Source organism: Mizuhopecten yessoensis, unplaced genomic scaffold (genome assembly GCF_002113885.1).
Source record: "Mizuhopecten yessoensis strain PY_sf001 unplaced genomic scaffold, ASM211388v2 scaffold11139, whole genome shotgun sequence".
In the NCBI taxonomy this organism is placed as follows: Eukaryota; Metazoa; Mollusca; class Bivalvia; order Pectinida; family Pectinidae; genus Mizuhopecten; species Mizuhopecten yessoensis.
The window spans coordinates 1,766,795-1,794,278 of NW_018408899.1; the positions used below are offsets into that span (position 1 = coordinate 1,766,795).

At 34.0% G+C, this 27,484-nt stretch overlaps 1 protein-coding gene across 2 annotated transcripts; it reads right to left on the reverse strand.

The window, feature by feature from the left end:
• Window positions 1-328: 328 nt before the first annotated feature.
• Window positions 329-25,853, reverse strand: LOC110466663 (chitinase-like protein PB1E7.04c). 2 transcript variants are annotated; one of them, XM_021523334.1, is made up of 2 exons: window positions 25,735-25,853; window positions 329-6,481 (listed from the first exon to the last, which is right to left on the reverse strand). In XM_021523334.1, the coding sequence occupies exon 2, from the start codon at window positions 6,351-6,353 to the stop codon at window positions 2,727-2,729; it is 3,627 nt and encodes a 1,208-aa protein (XP_021379009.1). In that variant the 5' UTR covers window positions 6,354-6,481; window positions 25,735-25,853; the 3' UTR covers window positions 329-2,726. The 2 variants fall into 2 exon arrangements, with proteins under 2 accessions (XP_021379009.1, XP_021379008.1); XM_021523333.1 differs by lacking the exon at window positions 25,735-25,853 and adding an exon at window positions 15,738-15,895.
• Window positions 25,854-27,484: the final 1,631 nt, after the last annotated feature.

Genomic DNA, 27,484 nt, shown 5'->3' on the forward strand with positions numbered 1-27,484 from the left:
TGCCTGATTTCAAAATGAAATAGTAAAGTTTGATGGCATGAAATACGAGGTTCCGTTTTACTATTATGCAAATGTTGTATTACCCGATTTTCTATTCGGCTGAACCCATCCACTTGTCAGACCGAACAATTTTTCATAATTATAGTTTCCAAACCTTTTTAGCAGTATTAGTTTACGTTATGGTAGCGTGACGTTAATATTCCTTGTTGTCATTTTAATGAGTTATGATGCGTAGAAAAATAATATCTGCATTTAAAGATAAATTGCAGGCATGTAATATGCACCAACACATACAAATGTCTGAATCTGATTAGAAGATAATACCAGTTTATTGCGCAAGCATCCACTCGTGACCTTGCGATATATTCATCTGCAAAACAAAAGTCGTGATACCAACGACGTCAGATACAGGTATATGTGTGGGGATGATGAAATACCACAGAGGATCATTCTGAATGATCATGTTATGTTTACTGATTGTTTTCAATCTAGATGAACTATAGCAAATCAATTATATAATACTTTCGAGATGGTATATACAGTTTTAAACACATTGTGCTGACTTACTATGGCTATGCAGTCCTGTAATACGAACACTGTAGGTCACTGTCACAGTCAAATGTAAAATTCGTGGTCCTTTTTACTGACATGTAGTGACAACAATGACTTAGTGGTTATTTGTGCTGTTTCGTTGTTTACAAAATTATTCCAAGATATCTTTTACTCGATATTTGAATGATGCATACGTGAATGTTTGCTATCTCCCTCAGTAATCACTTACTAAATGGAATGTTTGAATACAATTCTCTTAAATGATACTTTTTCCATTATTTTATATCCAATCAGTTAAGCGTTGTGCATACTGAGAAATGTTCATGAAATGTATGACGGGTTGGCGTGGGTTGTATCAGATAAGATTTTCATATTATGACTATGTCATGAAAAATACAACAAGAAATAAGAACAGCTACATGTTTATAAAGACAGCATTAGTATAACATTTTTTATTTAAATATATTTAATAACAAGTCGCCAGCAACGTTATCAAATTTGCCAACACATAACATTGCATTGAATAATTACAGGATTAACTTCTATGAGGTTGGTGAATTTACACAAATTATGTAACAGATTAACCCTAGATCAAATCAAATAATTCCCGCAGTCTGTTACTTTATCTTAAACAGATGAAAGATGAAAACAACTAAAAAAAAATGCTGATCATCCCCTCTTTTTTAAGGAAAATTTTGATTAAAAAGTTAAGATAAATAAGACTTGGACTATTCATAAAAAGGAGATTTTATAACTAAAAGTTACTCTCCATTGATAATATACATTTACGATCTTCTTGATGACAACATTGGTAAAGTATCGGTAATGGATTGTTCACAAGTTCGATCCCTGACATTTTAGTTTTTTCCTCTTTTCATTTGCATTACTTTTGCAATGCTAATTTTAACAAAACATTTCATTTCATATCTTAACGTACAAACGACGGATATGATAAAAAACATTTCATAAATGAAAACAAACAAAAAAAGTGTATTTTTTTGTCTTTGAAGTAAAATCTTTTGTAAATTCTACTTACCTCTAATTTCATAAAATCATTTTTTTTCTTAATTTGTGAAAAACTATTAGTTATTGATAATCCATATCATGTAGAGACATTTAATTAATATTTACTTTTATGTCTAGGTACATATGTTACATATACAGTCATTATGTTTTTCAAAGATATTTATATGTTTTTATTTTCCAAACAGGTAAATTAAAGGGCTATGAAGACGGAAGCAACAAATACAAATTATCCTATTGTCTTGAAGACAATTTCAAATAGAGAGAAGTCATGGTATCTCTCTTTCTGTATGGGTAATATCTCAATACCTGGACACCTAAATAACCACACTTTTTCTGCTGTAAAGTTCAATCAAATTATCTCATTCTCTAGGAGATCTCGAACAAGAGAAAATATGTTGTACAATTCCAAGGGAATGGCACGGAGTTTCTGCTTTATACTTATATGATCATTTATCGCCTTTTGCCACAATTTTCGATAGACAACAACAACAACAAAAAAGAAGAAGACACTATCGCATTCACAGAGAATACATGATTTCATCTTGTTATTTCCGACGTCAAATGGCAGTCAATACACTATTCACAATTTTAGCTGAACGTTGCGCTGAGAACAACAAATACTGCCAACGAGTCATGCCGTCAACACTTAGGGACATGCGTTAAATCAATGCTATATGAACTTTTTTCTGTCCAGGGTTATAAAGGCCGGACTGTAGACGTCGCCTGAAGGACGAGAGAAACACTTTTATGACTGTATATCACGACCATACATACTTATCTAGTCCTGCTAGAAAAAAGGTACAAGTCACGCTTCTTATAGACAAGTGTGAGGTTACCTGTCACATATGTTACTGTTTTGACCTTGCAGATATACACCAACTGCATCTAATAGTATATTGCTCTGTTAGTCGCTTCGTTTTGAACTATACATATATATTATAAAGTTAATTAAAGGATTGATAAATATAAAAATGACAATTAATTTAAACTTAGAAAAATTTGAAACGCTTGTACTTAGTTATACCTCGATACATTATTGGCCTACTCCATTATATATGATACACGTTTACACAGTGGTGGAAGAGTTTGTGATACAGTTTCTCACAGGTAGATTTCAATGATCCTAGCTCCGATCAACACACACATTTTTAACTGATAGTCGTGTTTTCGGGCTTTGGAGACACTGTTGTAATACTTAACACGGTTTCTAATGACGATAAATTCACAGAATCGCCCTTTGTTCTTTGTTTCAATTTAGTGTCACTTTGTTGTTTACTAAAACTGCTGTCGCCAGTACTAGTGTTACTGTTTGACTGAAGCAACTCGCCGTCTTGTGGATCTGTCGTAGGTGGCATTGTATACGGTTTCATAGTCGACGTTGAGTCAACGATATAATTGCCAACCATATCCTCATTTCCATAAAACGCTCGCTCGCTCATAACAGTTTTATTTTGTTGGAAATATTTGTCCATTTTAGAAAAGCCCCTTATTTTGTGCTCATTCCTATCTGCGTTTGAATTTCCTGGAGAATCTGATTCACTTTTCTGTTTCATATTGACTGCAGACATTTTGTTTGGAACGTTGTCAAAGGTGTGTGATATTTTTGACGATTCAGAAGTTGACAAATGTCCTTCGTTCGTCATTTTCGTGACGAGTGAACCAGCGCGTTGTTCTGTATCAGGTGAAGCGGTATCTGGAATCACTGTAGTTGTGCCTTTTATTGCTGGCCTCGTTATGAGATTTCCTATAGCATAGATCTTACGTAATATAAGAGCCATTGCTGAAGTAGATATGTGGCGTCTTGGCGCGGTCATTTCCTTTTCAGAGAGACCCGTTGTAGGACTACTGGATTCAGACTTTAACATCCCATCACCAGTACTAGTAATAACTGGCTCCACTGTTGGGGGAATTGTATTTTCTGGGGGCCTCTGAAAAATTGGTATTTTAACAAATGTGTCTTCGCTGGTTTCATAAATATCATCAGGTGTGCTATCCGATGTATTAGGAGTCGTCGTTTCCACAGCTTCTGTTCTCAGAATAAAAGCGGTTTCTGTTGTGGCTTCGTTTGCGTCTTGCTGTTGTTGATTGCTGTAGTCGGTTATGAATTTTATGCTTTCTTGTTCAGTCTCGGATCTGTTGTGTATATGACTCTTTGGTATGGTTTCTTTTAGTGACCCAGCGGTGTCTGAATTTGATTCTGTGGTGTTTTCTTTCCTATTTCGTCCCGAATTGACTGATTGTTCATTGTTCGCCTTCCTCGCATCAAGGTCATTTTTGGTTGATGATAATATAGTTTGAACGTAGACAAGTAAAGATTTGAGTTTCTCTAAAGCAGTAACTGCAGTATCTTCCTCTGAAATACCTGTATCATTCTTGCGTACCTTCAATGTTTTGCCTAATATTTCAGTAATTTTATCCGAGTCTTTTACAACCACTGATGGAGTAGTGTCAGCAACATGTGAAAATTGAGCCGTGATCCTATCATTGTTCATGGTAGATGATTGAATATTTGATTCAAGGACGCGATGTCCATCCTCAATTTGATAATCATGCTCCATTTTTGTATCAGTAGTAGTATTAACTACTGTTGTTGGCGCCACGACATTTGAGATGTTATTCCTTTTTTCGGAGTTTGGCACTTCCTCGGGAGGAATAAATTGTTTGTACACTGCTGACGCCAGATAGATATTTTCCTCTGGTAGCTCTGATTTTGCTTTTGAGGATTCTGTTGTGCTGATAATGACCGAAGACGTTGGTTCTTCTACCGTTACAGTATTTTCTGATGGATCAAAAGGTCGTATTGTATTAACGAATGAATGTTTACTAGATAGGTATGTTCGATTATCTGATGATCTGTTATTCGAATTCATCTTGTTTTCTATTGACATTGATACAGGCGCTTTTGGAGCGATTTCATTCCGTCGAAAAACCGTGTTGTTATGACGTTCATTGTTTGCCTTAGAAATGTTTGCAATGCTTTCGGTAAGGCCAGCTCTTTCCAATTGCGATGTTATAATATTATTTCCATTTTGACCCAATGGTATATTGCCTGAGGTGGATTTCGACTCCTGGACTTCTTCCTCCTCTATAAAGTCTTTACCAAGCACAAGGGCCATGTTTTCCCTCACGAGTATGTCGGAATGTAGGTCTGGTTCGAAACCTGATGCAACCCATCGATTAGCATCATCCAGTGTACTTTTCACAGTTCCGGATGAAACCATTGGCAATGCTGATTCTTCATTCCTTGTGGATGACTTATGAAAACGCCAGAGTTGTGCAGCAGATCTTGGGATGTCTGTCCTGGGTTGTTGATTTGCGTCACTATTTCCAGTTGTGACAGGGACGTCTCTGATAAAAAATTCACCTTTAGATAACTTAGAAGGAACCGCCGCCGAATCTGCAATAGCTGAAGAACTGACCTCACTGTTTTTCAGTATTGGAATTTCTACGGCCGATTTAGGGCCTATCAAATCAGGTTTGGTTTTTGAACTTCCAATGGTTATCTGAGTTATTAAAGTTTTTGCAGTTCCGGTATCCGACTCTGATTTAGCTAATCCTTCTCCAGTATTATTTACCGTCGTGTCTTTGTTAGACGTCGTTGTATGGTCAACATGTCCAGCATTGCTTTCGGTTTCGGTTTTAACATTACCAGAACTCTCTGGTTTAGCCTTACTTGTCATCGGTTTGGTATTTGTTTTCGATTTTGGTTGGCGAGTTTGTTCTGTCGTTGTAAGTTGTAAATGTCCATTTCCTCCTACGACGGGCTTAACAGAGTCTGTGTCTGGTTTTGTCTGGAGTCCTGTTTCGGCTGCTTTAACCTTGTTCCCAAGAACTGTTGTCGAATTAGGATTTAATATTTCTGTACTTTGAATATTTCCAGGATCCTTAGTTGTAGTTTCAACACTACTGATATCAAGTGTTGTTGAAGTTGCGGTATTATTTTTAACTTCAATTTCCCCATTCGTTTTATTCCTTGTAATGTTTTTGTGGTCTGCTTCGAGTATCGGGCCTGTAGTTGTAGCTGTATTGGACTTCCCTATACTAGAGTTCACAGCAGTACTGTGAACGGTTGCTTTTCCCGAAATGGTTGCATTGCCATTATGATTTATTTTCGTCGTAACACTTCCATTGCCGTTTCCATTCTCATCTGTGTTTACTCGTGGGATCACTGTACTTCCGGGCTTTCGACTTTCACTACCAGACTTATAGTTGGTAGTTGGTATTTCCTGTCCTTTCTGTGCTGCTGCTTTAACGGGAGGATATTTGCTTGAAAACGGGACACGACTAGTTGGCAATGTCTTTCCCCCGTTTGCCGCATTAGAATTGGACGTGTTACCATTACCATTTGTCCTGAGTCCTTTGAACAGTTTCATGATAACACCTACCGTGGGCTTTTTCTTTGTTCGCGAATTTGACCTGCCATTACCATTGTCATGGCCATTGCCGTTTCCGTTGTCTGAAGATTTACCATTGGTGTGACCATTGTAGGGTTCGTCCGAGTCTATTTTTATTTGACAGTATCTGCCTTTGTAAGCCTTTGTACAATGACAATAACCCGCACATCCTTCACCGGACACACACGTGCCACTTTTTTCGGTGCATATAGCACCGAACAATGTACAGAACTTTTTATAACAACCCATTTTAGGCTTTTCTGTCGCAGCTGCTGTTTTGGAGTTTGTGTCAGGAACAGCTGTTCCAATAAGTCCATTGATAATGTTTAACAAAACAAGTAGTATACTTATTTTGTGTTGGAATATGATTTTAAAATCCATGCTGTTTATTCAGTTTTCTGACAGTGTCCTGTAGTGGCAGTATAAATGCTATCTTGTTCTTCTTAGACTTGCACGTTGTGATATGTACATTCCCTATGAGGTATTGTCACGTAGGTGGAATCTGCTATCTGTAACATATGAACAAAAACAGAGATATTTATACTCAATTTGGCATATATCATATATCATATAAAAACACAAAATATATCAGATAAGTTCTTGTTACTTGTTGGTCTTGTAAAATAAGGTTTCATAAAATCATTTGGAATGAAAATGAAAAGAAAAAAAAATCAAAGTACAGTTGTGACACCGTCAAATATTTCGTTGGAACATCGCAATGGGCAATATTGTAAGCGCAGATATATATATTACTACTAGAATATATGTTAAGGTGTATTACGTCCAAGTGTTATATGATAACATTAATTTAATACATCAGTAATCCGTTTAAAAGAAAAAGAACATTATAATATCAGGTATTCAAATCGCCTTTTATGATTTTTTGTAATCATTTTTTTTCATAACATAGTGGAAATACTCCTTCACAATTTGTTTTTCGAAGATGGAGACCAAACAAACAGCTCTTTCATATTTAGGCTCAATCCTCACACTACGTATGAAATTTGAATTGTTTACCTGGATTTGATAAACCTTGACTTTAAATAATAGGGCGTTCCGAAATCATATTAATTATACTTTGTCAAACAGATGACAACTATTAAGTAATACTAAATCGGTGCCTGGTAATTTTACATTAAAATAGTGATAATGAAAAACCTGTTGATATTTACTGGAAAAACGTAATTGATCGTAAATTTTCAACTGTCTATTTCAATTTAAAGAAAAACAAGAAAACAAACAAATTAAGCAATAAAGAAAGACAACAACATATATGAATAGAAAACAAAACATTATTGTATATAGGTATCTTCGTATTGGTGATCTTTGGTGCTATATGGATATACTCATATCATATTAAATCATTCAAGTTATTGCTCTCCTCTGTACAACTGTTATCATCTAACATGACAGGAGTATGTATGTCATTACAGATACCATATCCCCACCTAACTCGTGACTCAGCCGTCAGCTCACTAAGGTCAGTGTGGAGCGATGGACGGCCTTGAGAGAGGGACCGATCACATGACCTGCCATTAACCTATTTAAGGAGTAATATGTCTTGACGAAGCAGGTGATACATTTCGCACTGCTATTTTTACCTATGCAGGAATTATTAGTAACGACAGTACTGATAAGAAAATAACATCTCGAACTGTCACCTGTACATCAGACAGCAGCCTACTCCTACGGCTGACCACAGGTATAGTCAACAATAAATAACCAGGTGTGTAAGGTTTAATACAGGTAATGATAGACACAATGTGGTAAGCACGATTAACGAGGGATCGGTATGGTATTTTCTTCAATATGATACACATGTAAGGCGGATGTTATGTCTGTGATATTTTTTGGTGACGCATACATTTTCTAAAAGAGATAACTGATAATGAGCTTGCCTATGCAAACTTGTATTATCATTGCTGCATAGCTTATACTATGTATAGATTAAGGATCCCTGTGCAACCGACGAAAAAAAATTGATCCTTAACTTATTTTTTATCTTTGTTTATCTTTGTCTTTTTATCAAAGTTTATCTATGGTGGCTTTTCTGAAAAATAGAGATGAAATAAACAAATGGTATCATCAATAGTGTTCTGAATATAAAATGTCAGCGTGGCTTCACCGAGATTCGAAACCTGGACCTGAATCGTCTACTGTTGCTCTAACCGACTGGACTACCTGGTCTACGGAGGTGTGACGGATCAACTGTGTCATAGTTATACTCTAAACAAAATGAAGGGGAGGTAACTGTATGTAGGAATACCAACAGTTCAGTGGAACCGGTATCCTATCAATTATTGTATTTTTCTTGTCCTATGTACTCTATAATAACGAGTACCTTAATAAGGAACTTTGACTAAAATGTATTCGATCGAGGAGTTCATTTAAGCAATTTGAACAAAAGCGGTTGTTTGAGAGAATGTTTTCAGGAACTATATATAACAATGTATTTGATTAAAGGGTTTTGATTGAAAGGATTCCCCGGAATTATAGAAAAAAATGTGTTTGCCAAGGGTTTCCCGGAAGATTGGTCTATTGAGTACCTGTATTCACAAGAATGGAAATAAATAAAGACCCAAACAGCTACAGAGGAATCAGCTGCCTTTAAAGTCACATGATCAAACTCTGTTACCACTATGTTGAAAAAGCGTTTAGTACGAAGACCGATTCTATTACTGGTGCCCAGTTTCGGCCGGAAACTAGTGCGATGTATGCAAAATTTACACTCAAAGCTATCATAAATAAATTCTTACAATGTAAGCGATGCTATTTTGTAGTTTATATAAATAAGTAATCTATGTATGAAAAAAAGATTAGTATCAGAGGGGAAAATATTTTTATGGAAGAGTCAAAGCATGCGAAATCTAAAAGGGAAAATGCTAAGATAAGATGGTGAATAATATTTGCTTTGCTCAAACACCATAATGTTTTTGGAAGAGATCCACTGACACAACGGTGAGGTAAAGGTATCAGGGGAAGCTGACAGATGTATAGTAATAATTAACAAAGAAATGTTATTGACGGGTACCTTACAAAAACAAACACCCCAAAAAACAAGAGCTATCAGAGGAAACGATTTTTTTAGACTTTACACTCAATGTAATTAAGGAATGTGAATTTAATTATGGCTCTTTTTCTAATGATAGACTCTCTCAGGTTATATCGTATCACCTAAAAGATAGAACACCACTTAAAGTGAAAGTGAAATACATGTTTGGTGATATGTATGGTGTGACTAAAGTGTTAGGTGATATGTATATCGTGACTAACGTGTTATGTGATATATATAGTGTGACTAACGTGTTAGGTGATATGTTTAGCGTGCATACGTGTTATGTGATATGTATAGTGTGACTAACGTGTTAGGTGATATATATAGTGTGACTAACGTGTTAGGTGATATTTATAGCGTGACTAACGTGTTAGGTGATATTTATAGTGTGACTTTGGTGTTGGTGATATGTATAGCGTGACTAACTTGTTAGATTATATGTATAGCGTGACTAACGTGTTAGGTTATATGATTAATGTGCTTTACGTGTTTGGTGATATGTATAGTGAGACTAACTTGTAGGTAATATGTTTAGCGTGACTAACGTGTTAGGTTATATGTATAGTGTGACTAACGTGTTAGGTGATATGTTTAGCGTACCTTACGTGTTATGTGATATGTATAGTGTGACTAACGTGTTAGGTGATATATATAGTGTGACTAACGTGTTAGGTGATATGTTTAGCGTGCCTTACGTGTTAGGTGATATGTATAGTGTGACTAACATGTTAGGTGATATATATAGTGTGACTAACGTGTTAGGTGATACTTATAGTGTGACTAACGTGTTAGGTGATATGTATAGTGAGACTAACTTGTAAGTTATATGTTTAGCGTGACTAACGTGTTAGGTTATATGTATAGTGTGACTAACGTGTTAGGTGATATGTATAGTGTGACTAACATACTAGGTGATATGTATCGTGTGATTAAAATCTTCGGTTACTTGCATAATTGGTAACATATTGTGACTTCACAATTGAACGACGACCCTAGTTCATATAGTTCATAATAAATAAAACATTATGTTCTATAGAAAACAAAGGCACTGTGTCAGATCTGGAGTAACGTCAATATTTATAGTACGCCATACTTATACCAGATGTGCTATGATTTGCCTTATATCACTTATGTACCGTGACATATTCTTTGTCTCTGACAGACGCTTCTTTTATTGATATGACCGTTTATCACTCACGAACGTTATTATATATAGAACGGTTTGTCTTCAGTATTAGCATTTATTAGACATATTCATGTTGGTTTATATCAATAGGAATCAAGTACTTTCAAAAGGGGTAATGATACTAGTGTTTGACTAAGCCTGACGGTGTGACGCGTATGACAGCTCATATGACAGGTGGGCGGGGTGATAGACATCGGCGCTTTCATCTCTCCTTATAACGCGTTCATACATTGACACTTCAGTAAAGATTGACCCACCTTATTTACGTCTATTGTGCTGGTACTGCCCGCGTCCACATTTAGTAAATTTCGATAACTTTTGGACATGTTCTGTCAAAATTTAATCTCTGATATTACGTTTGTATATAGCTCATCAATGCCTTAACATGCTTCAGAATCATAAAACGTTATACACTAATAACACGTTCTACCACCTTGAAATATTTACTTAAACGTTTGACAACATGCGCATTTATATACAATTACTAATTTGTTATATCAATGATTTATTGCATAACGAAACAATTGATTGTACCTAACAAATTAATGATGCGATTAAGGACATCAAAGATTTCTGTCACCACGCTAACCATCCGGTTAGATCAGATTGTAAAAAGGTATAGGGTTTTGATGATTACACGAGTTTAGGAACAGCTTCATGGTTCTGCATTTCGAATAACTTGGCTCCTCATTTCAAATCATGCAAAACGCCTTCACAAAACAAATCCCTCAACAGTTTGGAAGTTATCTGAAATATATCATTTTCAATCAGTGATCAAATGTTTATAACACGTTTGATTATGTGTACGTGTGTGTACTTAACATACATGTATGCTTCTAGTGTGCGTCATGCATAATGGTATGACGTTTACAAATAATTCCTTCAACTCCATGAATCCTTCATTTAGCCCCATGACCGCTTTCATTGATCACCTGCTTACGTCTCCAGGAAATAATTGATGGCCTTGTCGATTTCTGACGTCATCATAAGTGAGATCGTCATTGTTCCTTGACGACAACAATGACGCAATGTAACAATAGGTATGCATGTCATCACTATGCGTCCTGTGAATAACACATGTTTTCTCCTGTCTGGTTAATTGGTTCGGTAGACATTGCAGAGACGTGTAATTACGGTAATCCATTATGACAGCTTCACTTCAAAACAGTTCACACAAAGGGGGTTAGACATACAGTACCAGCTCACACAAAGGGGGTTAGACATACAGTACCAGTTCACACAAAAGGGGTTAGACATACAGTACCAACTACAGACTTATATATAAGATATACTATGAGGTGGTTATCTAACAGCCAAGTAAATTTAGCAAATGATTATACAGGGCGGTAAGTAACCACAGACAACTTGGATATTAAAGGGATTATATAGGGCGGTTATCTTACCACGGCCAAATTGTATATGAAACGGTTTATATACGGCGGTTATCTTATCACAGACAAATTATATTTTAAACGGTTAATATGGGGCGGTTACCTTACCATAGACAAATTTTATATTAAACGGTTTATATAGGGCGGTTGCCTTACCACAGACAATTTATACATTAAACGGTTTATGTAGGGCGATTACCTTACGACAGATATTTTAATATGAAAAAGGATGATAAAAGTCAATTAACTTTTCACAGAAAAGGTTTATACTAAAATGATTATAAAGGACGATTAATCACAAGAGATAAGGATAATATAACTTATATAGGCCGGTCAACTTAACACAGTCAAGTTTTACACACCGTAAGATTCAACAGATAAACTTTAAAAGTATTATTTAGAAAAGAGCTTAAATTAAATGTCACCGTTTCGATTTAGAGGATTACCATAAGATACACTCATTGGGTACATTTACGGCTTATCTCATCCATAACTCGAATGCTTAGAACCTACTCTGCAAATAATATTCAGTTCATTAAATAAATAATTAAAAAAAAAAATATTAGCTGGTTAACATAATGGATTCATTCGAAAAAACCGAAATTTAAATGCTAAGTTTTACAGTTTTGAAGCGATATCATTAATATCATATTTGTTTCATTTTTAATCACGGTACGTTATTATGATTGTCTTGAACCTGTGTAAAATCTACACACTTGTATTCAAGTCAAAGACTTTTGTTCGTTGAACGACAAAAGTGCACGTGTAAAAGAGGTAGAACCTGTGTGAAGACAGCACAGTTACAAACCCGACACTGGTTTCAAATGCATACTTTATTGATATTATCTCTGACAGTTTTCGCTGATATAAGTTATTTGTTTTATATACGGTTTTTATAAACATTTATCTAATTCTCATTTCTTTGAAATGCAAATGCAAGTGTTATGACATTGGCATACAATGCATTCAAACGTTATTAATTAACAACGTAAGTATTGACATACAATCCACCTAAAGGTAACGGAAAACCTAAGTATCCAAATAAAGGACAGCATACTTAGTTAGTATCCAACAAGTACCCAAACATATTGGCATGCTATCAATTCAAACGTAACGGACAACGCTAAGGATATTGTGTTGATTTATACGTCAGTCTTACATCAATATGGTCATAGATGTTTACAATAACATAATACATTTTATATAAATACAGTCAGTCTTGTTTTAATACATTCGAGACTATTGGAATACAGTCAGAATAATATAGATACAATCAGAATTTTATTAAAGCAGTGTTATATGAATACTGTCAGTGTTACATTAATGCAGTAAGGAATCTTTAAGGATGTACTCTTCTGAGGTTTCAATCACGTTCAAGTCTCGTTTTGATCTGGTGTAATGGGGTTTCGTAATATTTAACAAATTACGATCAAGTTTATTAGCAAACACACCCCTGAAAAATATGTCAAAAAACTAGATGCCTGTTGTTTGTAGAACTTTTTTTTTACAAGGATTTAAAAAAATTACCAATTCGGTGGCCATTTTGAAAATGTGTATTAATGTGTATTTCACCCTTTTTGACACTAGATTGATCACTTAAATTGTCATTGTGTCGCCATTTTTAATTGTAGCAGGTTCAATTTTGCTGTACAACTTTATGATGTTCAATATGATAAAAATAATATGCAAGAAACTGGAAAATTATACATTATTGATATTGTTTTACGTATTTAGGGTTACTGAAACACTTTTGATTTTTGACCCCGAAAAAGGTTAAAAAAAATAACACAAATGACAATGGGACAAAAAAAGAAGCACACTGACCTCCCATTTTTGTAGATGTTTTAGAAAGAGAAACACATTTTCATTTAATTCATTATATATTAAAAAAAGGTTAAATACCAGAACTTTTTCTATCAAGCGTTTAATCTGCAAAAAAAAAAAAAGGTAAAAAAATAGGGGGTAGGGGTAACTAAAATCGGCTTTCTGAGTAACAACATAAGATTAAGAAATTTTACTTCCATAAATTAAAAGAAAATAATATTTTCATCAATTCTACAAACATTCATACATATCTGATAACACACTTGGAAGAAATTGTATGAATTTGTTCTGCAAATGATCAAAAGCCAAAAAATCACCTAAAATCACATGTTGTGTTAAATTGGTATCTTTGACCGATCATAGAACAAAAACGAATTCACGGACATATAGGTTTTTTTTGCATTTTCTACTATGCCATTAACTCCCTTTTCCAAAAATCCATATCAGTAAAAAAAAAAAAATACAGGAAATTTTTGACTTCTCAGAGGTGTACATGTTAATACAATCAGGACTATAAAACTACAGTGTTATATTGATAAGTCCGGATTATATTAATACAACGTTATATTAATACAATCAGGGCTATACAACTACAGTCAGGATTATGTAAATACAGTGTTATATTGATACAGTCAGGATTATAGTATTACAGTGTTATATTAATACAATAAGGACTATAAAACTAACGTCAGGATTATATTAATACAACGTTATATTAATACAATCAGGACTATAAAACTACAGTCATGATTATATAAATACAGTGTTATATTGATAAGTCAGGATTATATTAATACAACGTTATATTAATACAATCAGGGCTATACAACTACAGTCAGGATTATGTAAATACAGTGTTATATTGATACAGTCAGGATTATAGTATTACAGTGTTATATTAATACAATAAGGACTATAAAACTACAGTCAGGATTATATTAACACAACGTTATAATAATACAATCAGGACTATAAAACTACAGTCATGATTATATTAATACAACGTTATATTAATACAATCAGGACTATAAAACTACAGTCAGGATTATATCAATAAAAACGTTATATTAATACAATCAGGACTATAAAACTACAGTCAGGATTATATCAATAAAAACGTTATATTAATACAATCAGGACTATAAAACTACAGTCAGGATTATATCAATAAAAACGTTATATTAATACAATCAGGACTATAAAACTACAGTCAGGATTATATCAATAAAAACGTTATATTAATACAATCAGGACTATAAAACTACAGTCAGGATTATATCAATAAAAACGTTATATTAATACAATCAGGACTATAAAACTACAGTCAGGATTATATCAATAAAAACGTTATATTAATACAATCAGGACTATAAAACTACAGTCAGGATTATATCAATACAGTGTTATATTGATACAGTCGGTATTATAGTATTACAGTGTTATATTAATACAGTCGGGATGATGTTAATACAGTGTTATAGTGTTATATAAATACTATCGTGATTATATTAATACAGTGTTCCATCAATACAATCGGGTTTATATCAATACAGTGTTACATCAATACAATCGTGATTATATTAATACAGTGTTACATCAATACAATCGGGATTATATCAATACAGTGTTACATCAATACAATCGGGATTATATTAATACAGTGTTCTATCAATACAATCGGGATTATATGAATACAGTGTTACATCAATACAATCGTGATTATATTAATACAGTGTTTCATCAATACAATCGTGATTATATTAATACAGTGTTCCATCAATACAATCGGGATTATATTAATACAGTGTTCTATCAATACAATCAGGTTTATATCAATACAGTGTTACATCAATACAATCGGGATTATATTAATACAGTGTTACATCAATACAATCAGGATTATATCAATACAGTGTTACATCAATACAATCGGGATTATATCAATACAGTGTTACATCAATACAATCGGGATTATATTAACGCGGTTAGGACTATATTAGTAAAGTTATTTGCTGGCTTGTCGTTATGTCGTTATTGCAGCTACCATTTGTTTATGAAAAAGATCTTAATACTCTAATGTTTTAGAAATTATCCCGACGATATTAGAATAAACACAATGCAACTTTTCTCTCAGAACGTAGGTAACTTTACCTATACTTCATTTTGTATATAAAGTAACGGTCATATGAGGAAAAAAATTCGGATAAATCCTTTGATACTATTCTGCATACATACACACACAGGGATATATATACATATATATAGTTGTTCGCCTATTTTGAGCATCAAAGTTATACGTCCGAACTTACCTTATGGCGAGTAAAGTACATCCGATTTACGAGCTAACTAAAGCATTTCTGATTCACGCAAAAATCCATTTAAATTCAAAACATTAATATCCAATATATTGTACACGTACTGCGTGGCTAACGAATGAACAGAAGAATGGGGAGTCCATCTCCGTCGAGGCAATAGACAGGTGATATTGTGACGTCACGGCGAGTGTGCTAGCCGGGGTAATGAGGATGTCATTTATTGCAACCCAAACCATCATGATGACATGCGTGATTAATCACAGGTAAAAACACAGGTAAACGTCTCTTGTTAGGTTATATAGCTGAAATGCCCTAGTGGAGCAGGCGTAAAAAACTGACCGCATTATCATACGTTTTCTCATTCATTAATTGTTTCATTCATGCTATAACTGATTAATATGTCTTTCTTTCACCAACTGCGTTACCCTGTTAGAATATTTGGACCATTTATTTCGTTACACTATATTGAGCGACATTTCCGTTTTTCGTGAGCTTAATATTCCATCTGGCTGTCTGTGGTTCCGACCTCTGTAGGTGTGTCACGTATCTGTTATATATCACATGTTCCATAATGCATATCTACCGAACTAGAGTTTATACCTTTTTTTCTGTTCGAAGTAACGTTATCGCGTGCCTGGATTATAAAGGTTTATCATCATATTTATACAAGTTATGCAATCGCATTGCATTCTAAATGATAAAAACGTAGAAAAGCTAGACAGATAATGTAGAACGGTTGTCAAATATTTGAGTAGTGAGTATGCATGTATATTTTCATAAGTAAAGTAAAATCCTAACTTAGAGTTAAAGAAAAAACAGAATTGTTTATTAGGCTTCTCGCGTCCATTTTAAGGTGTATTTTCCTTCCAACTTTCCCGGTAATTCCCCGTCACATATGCGTGTCATGTTACAACATGGCCATTATGTACGTTACATGGTCTAGTGACCGTGACCTATGGCATTTGCCCTGAGGGAGCCTCGTTATGAGCCCATCGTTGGTGTGTGTTCGTGCGAAATTAACTACATTACCTGCTACATCACGTATACTTCGCACATATATAGATTTAATGTAATAGTTTGATGACTTTCTTAGTATTACTAAGTACTAGTATGAGTGCGATTCTTACCTAGCAATTTCCAGTTAACCAACACACAAACAACGCCACTTTCAATGCTATTGCATATCACGGTTTGGAACAAAGCAAAGTCAAATGTATTTGCCGTGAACACCCGCGAAGTCATCATTAAATTAAAACAACAGCTTGTTTGTTTGTGCAATGAATAATTGCCAAACTTTGCGGATACAGCGTCGTAATGTTAATGAAGATTATATTTGTTAATGTTTTACATAAGGGGTCACATAAGGACTCTGTTCATGATGGAATGCAAGTACTTTTAAGTGTTACCACAATGGAAAAGCCGCACCTTGAGATACGGTAACGCGACAAATCCTAGCCAATCACTTTAATCTGACACCAGTCTTAACACTCCTTACCGAATACTTCTTACCGCCATCTGAAAAAGCTGAAAGTGTGGTAAAATAACATTGACAAAAATGACCAAAAGACAAGCCAAATTAACCCTGGATACCATGCCCATGTCTTATACTGTAGACTCCGTGTGCTGTTGATACACTCACAGGCTTGTCATTCATATACTTGCCATTGCATAAGACGATTGTATGATACAATGTTATTCATATTTGGCACACCGTATCTATTACCAAAGTTCAAGGGTTTAATCATCTATATGTTTCTCTTTCACGATACAAGGTGGTAGACTCTGCTGGGGGATGCTGTAATCCCCAAGGTTTGCTGTAACAACGATGACAACAGTTATCTCTTTTGAGGAATTGCATGGGTCATATTATAATTATACACATTACATATTATTGAAATTTAAATTAACAAAAACTCCTTTAAGTTTTTTAATGCATAATTTAGGGTTTTTACGCGCCTGTTATCAGTTTCAACGCATTTTTGGCAGACTGTTTTGATTTCCATGAACGATTTGTTTTAAAAGGACGAAACAGCTGTATGGTGCAGTGTAATTCATTTCTATAACCACATTTTAAAGGTGCAGTCACCGGCGTGTATTTACGTTCATCTTACAGGTCCAAATACCTATTACAACAATAACTCATGATACAGTTTACTGTGCCTTAATGAGAACATCCCTCATATTGCTTGACATGGGTCATTTTTCTAAATAAGGACATCCGCCAGTGATGTGACCACAGACCTGTCGGTAACGGCTAACCATGCACCAGGTGTTAACGAACATTTATAACAATCCGTTTTACATCAACATGTTTCCTTTTTATCACAAAGCCGCGCATAATTCATTCAGTTTACTAATATTCAACAGCTGTTTATTTTCAACATGTGTTGATAAATTAATTAACATCGTTCCATGGTGGTAGATTTGAGTTATTTACGTATGTTTGTGTCCCATTTCACCACACCCTCTCTTAAATATCCAACATGTGGAACAATAACTTTGAATTGCTGACAAATTATTTTAGGCAGAAGTAGATACGGTATCTATATATTTATTTTGTAATTCTAGCAATTGATACATTCATAACTGGTATGTGCAATGTTTTAATTTCAACGTATTGTAATCATTTTAAAATCCTATAAGGTAAGCTTTTTTTCAACACATAATCTAAGCTCTGTTGAAGAGTTTGTTCAACAAAATATCAAAAACATGCTTAATTTACATATATATTTAGATACGTTTTAGATATGCATAATCTTTCTTTTGACATTTAAGACCATTGATGAATTTTTAATGGACAAAACTGTCATATGATGCATTACAGATTTACTTTGATTTGCTTTTTACATCGAAATACTAATTATTTTAATATATTTCCTTACTTTGTATTCCTAGTGATTATTTGTTAGTCGTAATACGGGAATAACTCAATGATTAAACATTTATCAATTTCTGAACTTCAATTGACAATTAACATGGTATATTTCATGTAAATGTAATGTTGCCTTTTAGTGTTGCATTCACTAGCATATTTAATGAGATTTGCGCTTCACTTAGGCGATATATATTTTAAAAATATTTTGATAGGCCTTTAAATACTCCCTTTCTTTGGTGAATGGCGTATTACACAAAATATATATTTGTTTTTCTTAAATCTAAATTAGGCCTACTCGCAATGAATTTATGTTACAGGACAATGTTGTCCACTTGTGCACAAGATATTTTGTCACCTCCAACTGACTGAAACGATACATTATGGACACACAAAAAGAGGTTCAACAAAGTCAGTTATTCTGCAGTATGGGCAAGAAAATAGCAAGATTTTTTTTTCTTTTGTTCCAGTGTCTACGACTTAGACAGGGCTGAGGAAAACGACCGAACGTGTTCCTTTTCCAAACATGTATCAATGAACATGATGTACCATGTACATCATAAGCATTGCATCGTTGTATTAATAACTGCGCACTTTGCAGTTAGAATATTTAATATTATGGGGAAAAAATATTTAATATTGCGAGGGAAAAAATCCGAATTACACATGTGTTGATTAAGGCAAGGAAACATAAGCCCTTTTGGATTATTTTTCATTATGCAAATCCAAGCAAAAAACAATCCTTTTTTACAATAGTATTGTTTGTGAGGTTAGGTTTCCTCTGTCTACAACACAGAGGGTGATAAATTATACTTAAGGAAAAACTTATCTATCTAAAGTATTTACCGTTGTTTACCTGTATACTTCTCTTTCTTTTTTATAATGTAACCATACATCTTAATCTAAGTACTGCAGTTATTTGTTTACAAACAGAACATATAATCTGCGCATGTTGATTAAGTAGTGTTGACCATATCGCTACTTATGTTTATAAACGAACATAGAAACATTAGACAAAAAAGTTTAAGTATTATGCAGTGACCCTTAGAATTTACGTATGTGTTCATGGTTCAGCTAATTGTAATACAATATTGATAAATGTGTACCTAAAATAAATTCTATTTATTAAAAACACAAAAGCTAAAATGTTTTTATTTATTTCAGATGTTATTTATTTGAATTCACTTCAGATATCTAATATAAAACTTAAAAATTTCATTTGATGAGTGAATTAAATAGGTTGTTTGACTTTGACATAAGCTTAATTAAATTTGTAGAACGTGTTTGAGAAAGACTTTGATAGCAGGCTGTGAGTTGACTAGAGTATAAAGTGGGCAACGCCCCTATATCAAAGGAAAAACTATTATCTATTCATGCAAAAACAATATCTAAAAGCGACCTGGCACGACTCTTCCATCTGCTGTATGAACATTGTCTTTCAGATGTCAAAACTGGTGTATATGCTTGGTATATTAATACAAATTTGTATATCTTATTGTCAAAATATGTTAAACTTGATTTAATTATTCTTTTATTGACCCGCTGTAAACGTTCAAGTTAACATTCGAAGTTCATTTAACAATAAATAATGGTCTTTTGTTGTCCTCCCAAAGTTCAACAACAGTCGAGCGATAAATTAAAGCTATATAAGACGTATCAAACACGTATTGAAAAGTTAATGTCACTAATTAATTGATTCCAAATTTTCACATACGCCTTTACTGGGAATTGATATATAGCTCTGATGACGAATTGTGAGAAATGAATATGATTAGTTGAAATGACTTTGTTGGAAAATGTATTTTGAGTAAATATTGAAAACAAATCGATTACTGACCTATGATAATAACTTGCTCATATGATGATGACATGTCTAGACGAAGAGAGGAAATCATAATTGCACCGTAAATAACCTTTTCTATAATATCCTACCTGTGTATTGACTAGCTCTCCTTAATTGTTTAATTTTCACATTATCCTAAGACCTTTTGATGATTGCAAACAGTGACGTTGATTTCTACTAAAGATTTTCTCCCCAAATATAAAAGAAAACAGGTTATTTAATTAAAATAATCGAGCTCGACGTATTTAAAATGTGTTCTTAATTTATACTATCATACATTATATCAGCACATACAACTTGTTCTCTTTTCTGTCTTTAGCATCTGATCTTCTAAGCATCAGACATAATCTAAACGACAGAAATCAGCAACTGTCTGATTGGTTTGGTTTGTTTTGTTTGTGTTTAACGTCCCATTATCAGCTACAGTCATTTAAAGACGAGTAAGGTTTCGGTGGTGGAGGAAAACCGGAGTACCCGGAGATAAACCACAGACCTGCGGAAGGTGACTGGCGATTATACCACCTTGCCTCGAACAGTAATGGAGGGCTAGTGACTGTCAACGGACAGACACCTTACCCCTTGAGCAACCGCGATCCCCTCAACTGTCTGAAACAACATACACGTACGTTGTGACGCAAGAACTAGTTCGCTATATCTGCTAGGCTTTATAGTAGCCATATCATTTGGTTTGGTTTAATTTTGTTTAACGTCTTATTAATAACTAAGGTCATTTAAGGACGTGCCTCCATGTGTGTAGTGTAAGCGTGCTTGCGTGTGTGTATGCAGGAGACAGGGTATGTTGTTGTGGTTGCCTCCTTGTGATAGCGCGGATCTGATGCCGACTTTATAGTGCTATCTCACTGAAATACCATACCGAAGGCATCCATCACATTCCGCCCGGTCACATTATACTGACAACGGGTGAATCAGTTGTTGCCATTCCTTAACGTTCAACCATATCAAATGACGCTCACTAATAAATAGAAACCTATCCAAGCGTCATATTTATAGTTTTGATTCATTGAGGAAAACTATAACTTTTGTTTTATCACTTTTATGCACACCTGTTTCATCATGTATAGGACAAACAAATTCCATTTCACAAAATTTTGAAAGCAAGTCTAACCTTGATGAATGGTTTCCGTGGAATGTTTACAAGAACTATTTGGTGGTTTTGAGGTTTTGCTAGTTGATTTATTCTGTTTACATACTAACTTGACGTATTTGATAATAATGAGTTACGTAAAACATATTCCTCAATTAAAAAGTAAACAACGTTATGCATACATTTCATCTTTGTAAGAAACAAAACAACTATTATTTATGGCTAACGTTACGAAATAAGCATGCGAAGGTCACGTATTCCGCTCGCGGTTTCCGGTCAATGAAGACAAGCAGCGCTCATCCAGGGTTAAACAACGAAATAGCGCTATCTTCTTGTCCTGCCTTAATTAATGAATCCTACTGAAACGTCTTTTTCATTTTGAAAAGAATTGTATTCTATTGTATAATATTCCATGAAGTATTAACTTATTCACTTAAAGTCGATTTTTTACCATTTTTAACTTTGCGCCGTTTTGCTATTTTTCTTATGTGATTGATAGTCATCATGAAGGAAGAGAAAATCTAAACGTGCTTTGTATGGAACACACTCCGAAATGCTATACCTAATAAAAGTGATTCAAAAAGACGTAACAGGAATTAGAATATACGTCAGTTTTACTACACAACAAAATACTGATATGGATTTAATTATAATTGTTAATTATCTTTTAATTGACATTGCAAAGCTTTCTCTATACACACATTTTTCATTTTTTCATAGGGGAATAAATCGAGTGAAAAAGTTGGTTTTATATTCTTGATTGATTATGCCTATATCTTATACCATAGGAATAGTCTTTCATAAATGACAAGCACCGCATGTGGATATATAGAAAAGATCTTATGAGGAAAAGACATAACGACCGACTTCACCACTCTGAAGGACAACGTCATGACGTCACAATACATGTCAATTACAGCCTACAAGGCAACGTGAGTAAACACATCCCACTATAAACCTCTAAAGAGGTGACAGGACAATGGGAATTACTAAGAACCTGTTTGTGTCATTTCTTTTACATCAAACTATCACAATGACTTTGGGTGCTTTTTTATATATATGTATATATTGCATGTTTGCAGAGAAATACTATCTTATTAAATAATCTGTATATGAAATGCAAATTGTATTTTTATTTTCCTGTTTATATCATTTTATATTCTGTATTTTAAAGTGAAATATTGTCTCGCAGGTCAATCTGGCTGGATATTAATTCTTTCAATTGTGTTTTTACATTGAAACATTGTTTGTAAAATAGTGACATTTTAATGAAAATATGTTATTAAATTATTGTTTGTAATTTTTGTCTGGCCGCGACGAAGTAGCGAAAGCAAGACTAAGGTGTTGCCTTTCCGGCAAGTTTTTGCGTTTAACTTAGTTGCACTGAAAGTATAAGTGCTAGACCAACCGTACTTGGACCATATATGCATATTATGTAGCACATCACAACCCATGCATCAAATGCTGGATACTGCCTACTGTTCATGGTCCAATCGGTTAGAGCGTTGGTATACTATATGAAATTTAGGGTTCGATCCCCAGCCTAGCACCGTTAAATGATTACACTCATAACACCATTTTTAGAAATAAAACCCCATTTTTATTACATCTCTATTGTTTTTCTTAAAAGTCCCGTAAGGCCACACCAATTTGAAAAATAGTTCTTCGGGAAATCTGAAGTCAAGAAAAACAAAAATAAAAAACCTTTCTTTATCTCTCCTCAAAACAATTACCGAAATCCAGATTTTTTCGGTCTGTTTGTAATTCTACACATCGCTCATTTGGAATGCTTTGACGTTTAAATCGCAAAGAAAGTGAAGCATTTTGATGATGCAGCTGAAAACCGAGACAAACAGAAAACTTCTATTCAAATACTATGGGTGTGTATTAGTAATAATGTAAATACCCGGCCTCCTCTGCTCTGAAGACGCAGTATATAAAAAAAAATCTCTCGTCGCCAAAAAGCTACGTTATCGCAGCTAGGTGTGTATGTGATATGAGTACGAACGGATTATGACGGGAAATATGGCGTGCAACACACAGCCACTGGATGTGACATTTTTATTATCATTTTCAAATGACTGTGATTTTTTCCCCAAGATATGGCATTCAAAAGCATTGTAACGTTTTGTTTTAGTTTATAATTTGATATATTTTTTCATTGAATGTAATGTTATATTACTAAAAAGAGAATTTGATTTTTCTTTCATTTAGTTCTGAAACATGATAAGATCAAAACCGAGGAAAAGGGGTCCTTTGCAGATTAACATGTATATAGCCCAAGTTTCCTCTGGCCATGACACCAGACTTAGACATTTTGACAGATAGATGATCTGTCAAAATGTCTAAGCCTGGTGTCAGGGCCAGAGGAAACTCGGTATAGTTAATATATAGGCAGTCCTTTAGATTTTTAGAATTTGTACACATTGTTTCATATAATACAAAATACAAATAAAATAAAAGTCCTATTTAGATTGGGGCATGTATTCTAAATGTGATAACATAGAACCAATAAGGACAATTTTTTTCAGAAGAAAGGATACGTTTTATGATGATGCCAGATATGAATAAAATAGGTAAAACTTTATTTGTTCTGTTCTTGGGTCAGGTGGGAGTGATTCTGAGGTTTGTCTCACCATTCCAGTCATAATTGAATTTGTCTGGTGTGAACTATTTGAAAAACAGTGCATGAACAGTGAAAAATGGATATCATTTTCAAGTGAACCATTTTATGCCATATGAGAATTCAAGATATATATGCAACTCATCAATTACTTTCCATTATTACAGGTATATTCTTCATTTTAACATTCCCAGTACAAATAAAATCTCTTAAAAAACACCATTAAAAACAGTACTTACGGTCAAATACCATATTAGCTATCGTATGTGAGCATCCTTTCAGGTATTAAAACCCATATTTTAAAATTTTACTACCATTCGCTCCAAAATTTACCAAAATTAAAAAAAAAAAAATCCACCTACAGTTAGTGATATTTAAAATATGTATACAGTTAGAAATATTTAAAATATGTTTACAGTTAGAAATATTTAAAATATGTATACAGTTAGAAATATTAAAAAGATGTATACAGTTAGTGATATCAAAAAGATGTATAGAGTTAGTGATATTTATAAGATGTATACAGCTGGTGATATAAGTCTAGATGTCGAAAGATAATTTTTAATAAGGTGTTGATATTCCCTTCTCGAATTCAAATCCTAGTGAACAAACCCTTGGAATTGTCTAAGGAAAGAATCATTTACTGTGTTACATTTCTATTTAGTCCTTTTCGAACTCATCAATGGTAATTAAAGTCAAAAGAGTGAACATGTATGTTTAAAGTGTATAAAAAACATGTTCGAAAGGAGGAAGGTTCCTATTTAACCCTGTGATACAATGATAGAGATTTACAACAATTAGCTCAACAAATAAATTATTTTCAAACTGGTATTTCATGTAAACCGCGTCAGAGGAAATTCTAACCACAGTGACTGATAGTCCACCAGCAGAGTAAACCGCTTTGTAACTTGAAATAGTCAATAGAAATAATATTATGAGAGCATGTATTTAACACAATAGTAAGTTAATACAAAGGAGCCAGACAAAGAAAACAGCTGTTGCACTAAATAGTTATGCGTCAAATTATTCAAGATATTTATGTACTTAAGAATTATATTTCTCTCTAATGGGTGATTTTTAATCTTTTTTGTTCCTCAGTTATTCTATAGTTAAACACAAGGCGACACTAAGTTCATGAATGTCTGGCTACACCTGATTATAGGAAAACATCATGTTCCGCCATGTTTCTTGATATCTTTTTCAAGCTTTATAACGCCAAGTGTTAAGATAACGTTGCTTCCATTTTATCAAGACTATGGGAAGCTCTTCAACGCAGTCCGCTTGATGTCTCCGACTACCACCATTATTTCTTACCTGCTTTTCACCACTGACGATTGCAGCTTAAATGCAGACCCGGAAGCTAGTATGCAACATAGCATTAATCAGCTTTCTCGTGCACGTAACAAATATGATTTATTACGTTGAAAAATTATTAGTTCAATGAAGACAGAATTATTCATGAACCAGAACAAGAGAAACGTTACACTTTGCAAACCGTTAGTACAATTACACTGCACAACACTCAAAAGTGTGGGCAAATTTACTTACCTTGGAAAACCCAGAACACATTGATGGCGATGTTGACTTCAGAATAGCGCAGACTGAAGCTGCCTTTTGAAGACTTCGCTCCAACGTCTGGAAGAGTAGAGAATTCATCTTGTAACAAGGCTACAGGTCTACGGGATATGTTGTCATCACAAACCCTGCTATATGCATATGCATATGCAACATGCACTTTATAAAGCAGACATGAAAAAAACTGAATCATTTTCATATGACCTGTCTACGCACACTGTTTAATATCAAGCTGCATAATAAAGCACCAATCACTGAAATTCTAACAAACCTCCCATTTATTTACACCATCTTACACAATTGTCATAGGCTTGATAAACGACTTCCAAAAACATGGTTTATATGATAAACTATTATCTGGGAGGGGTTACTGCAGGTTACGGAAAAGTTTTAAAGAGAGCCTATAAGTAAACTCTGATTTTTTAGGAATGCCTCGCATTTGACCGTTCTTTCTGTCATGTTGCAATACATTAACACTTCATAATTGCCAACGTCACAAGATGGACAGGGTGTTTAAGGAAACGTGACGTTTAAAAGACACGTGCAACAAGCACCTCAACAGTGGCAACTTAACGAATATAAATCCAACACAAGAGGTATTTCCCGGTCAGGATTGGACTCCGGACACACAAACCACTAGCAAGTTACTTATATCATGATCGTCTTCACAGAGGAATGGACATCATCAGTGAGAAATGCATATAAGTTTACAAAATTATGGAGAAATTATTTCTTCTTTTTCATTTTAAATTTTCTAGTTGATAAGGTAAGTTGCACAAGGTCAAGGAGACGGTGCAGCAGAAAGGTGTATACATGTTATATTATATGAAGGCTAGTATTAAGTTTATATATTTATGGAAAATGTTTTTTACTTTTTCAGTTTTAATCTTCTAGTTGATAAGGTACGTTGCACAAGATTGTAAACAGTTAAACATTTGTTCTTCAGGATACAATTACTCCCATTGTTTCCAATTATTAAAACCCCTTTTTTTAGAAATACATTTATTATATATGACTGTGCTACTTTTCCCCGTGGATTTATTTATTCAACAATTCCGTTGGTTTATAATTTATAATGCGTTACGATAATGTAAAATATAATGTTCTATTTTATTTGTTCACATGAAAATTGATACATCAATCTTATCAAGTTTTCAGGCAAAGTCTGTGTATTATATGTAATGTCGTAAATACTCTTTCAAATACATTTTGTTAACTCTAAGTCTTACCATCCTTTAAGGTGCTCGGTGTGTCGTTTACAACACGCGTGTAATCACACATTTAATGGGTTAACATATGAGAAACTCGCATAACGACAGGGTACCCCAATGTGCTTATTTCAGCGTCCCGGTAACGTGTTCGTACAGACAGTTGTTAACTTATCATTCAATGATCAAGTAGAGTCTATCTGTTGTTGAATTATACTAACAAACTCTTATGTTGCACAATTTTGTGTCACAACAATAATTAACTTAAATAATGTGTGATGTGAATTCATGATAAATGCATGCGATGCACTGCATATTAAAATGAGTATTCCGTCTTTGCGTATTGCAGAGTTATCTTCTCTTGGGAGCAGGTATTGATTGTTACGTCATTGGTTTGTGTGAGAAAATCACGTCGTTTTCTCAAAAATTAATGACGTTACTCTCTTAAACAAGTGACGTAACAATCAATACCTGTTATCAAGAGAAGATAACTCTGCAATATGCAAAGACGGAAT

Bases quoted from the DNA above. Each gene is read 5' to 3' on its own strand.
- LOC110466663 (XM_021523334.1), bottom strand. From the start codon at position 6,353: ATGGATTTTAAAATCATATTCCAACACAAAATAAGTATACTACTTGTT.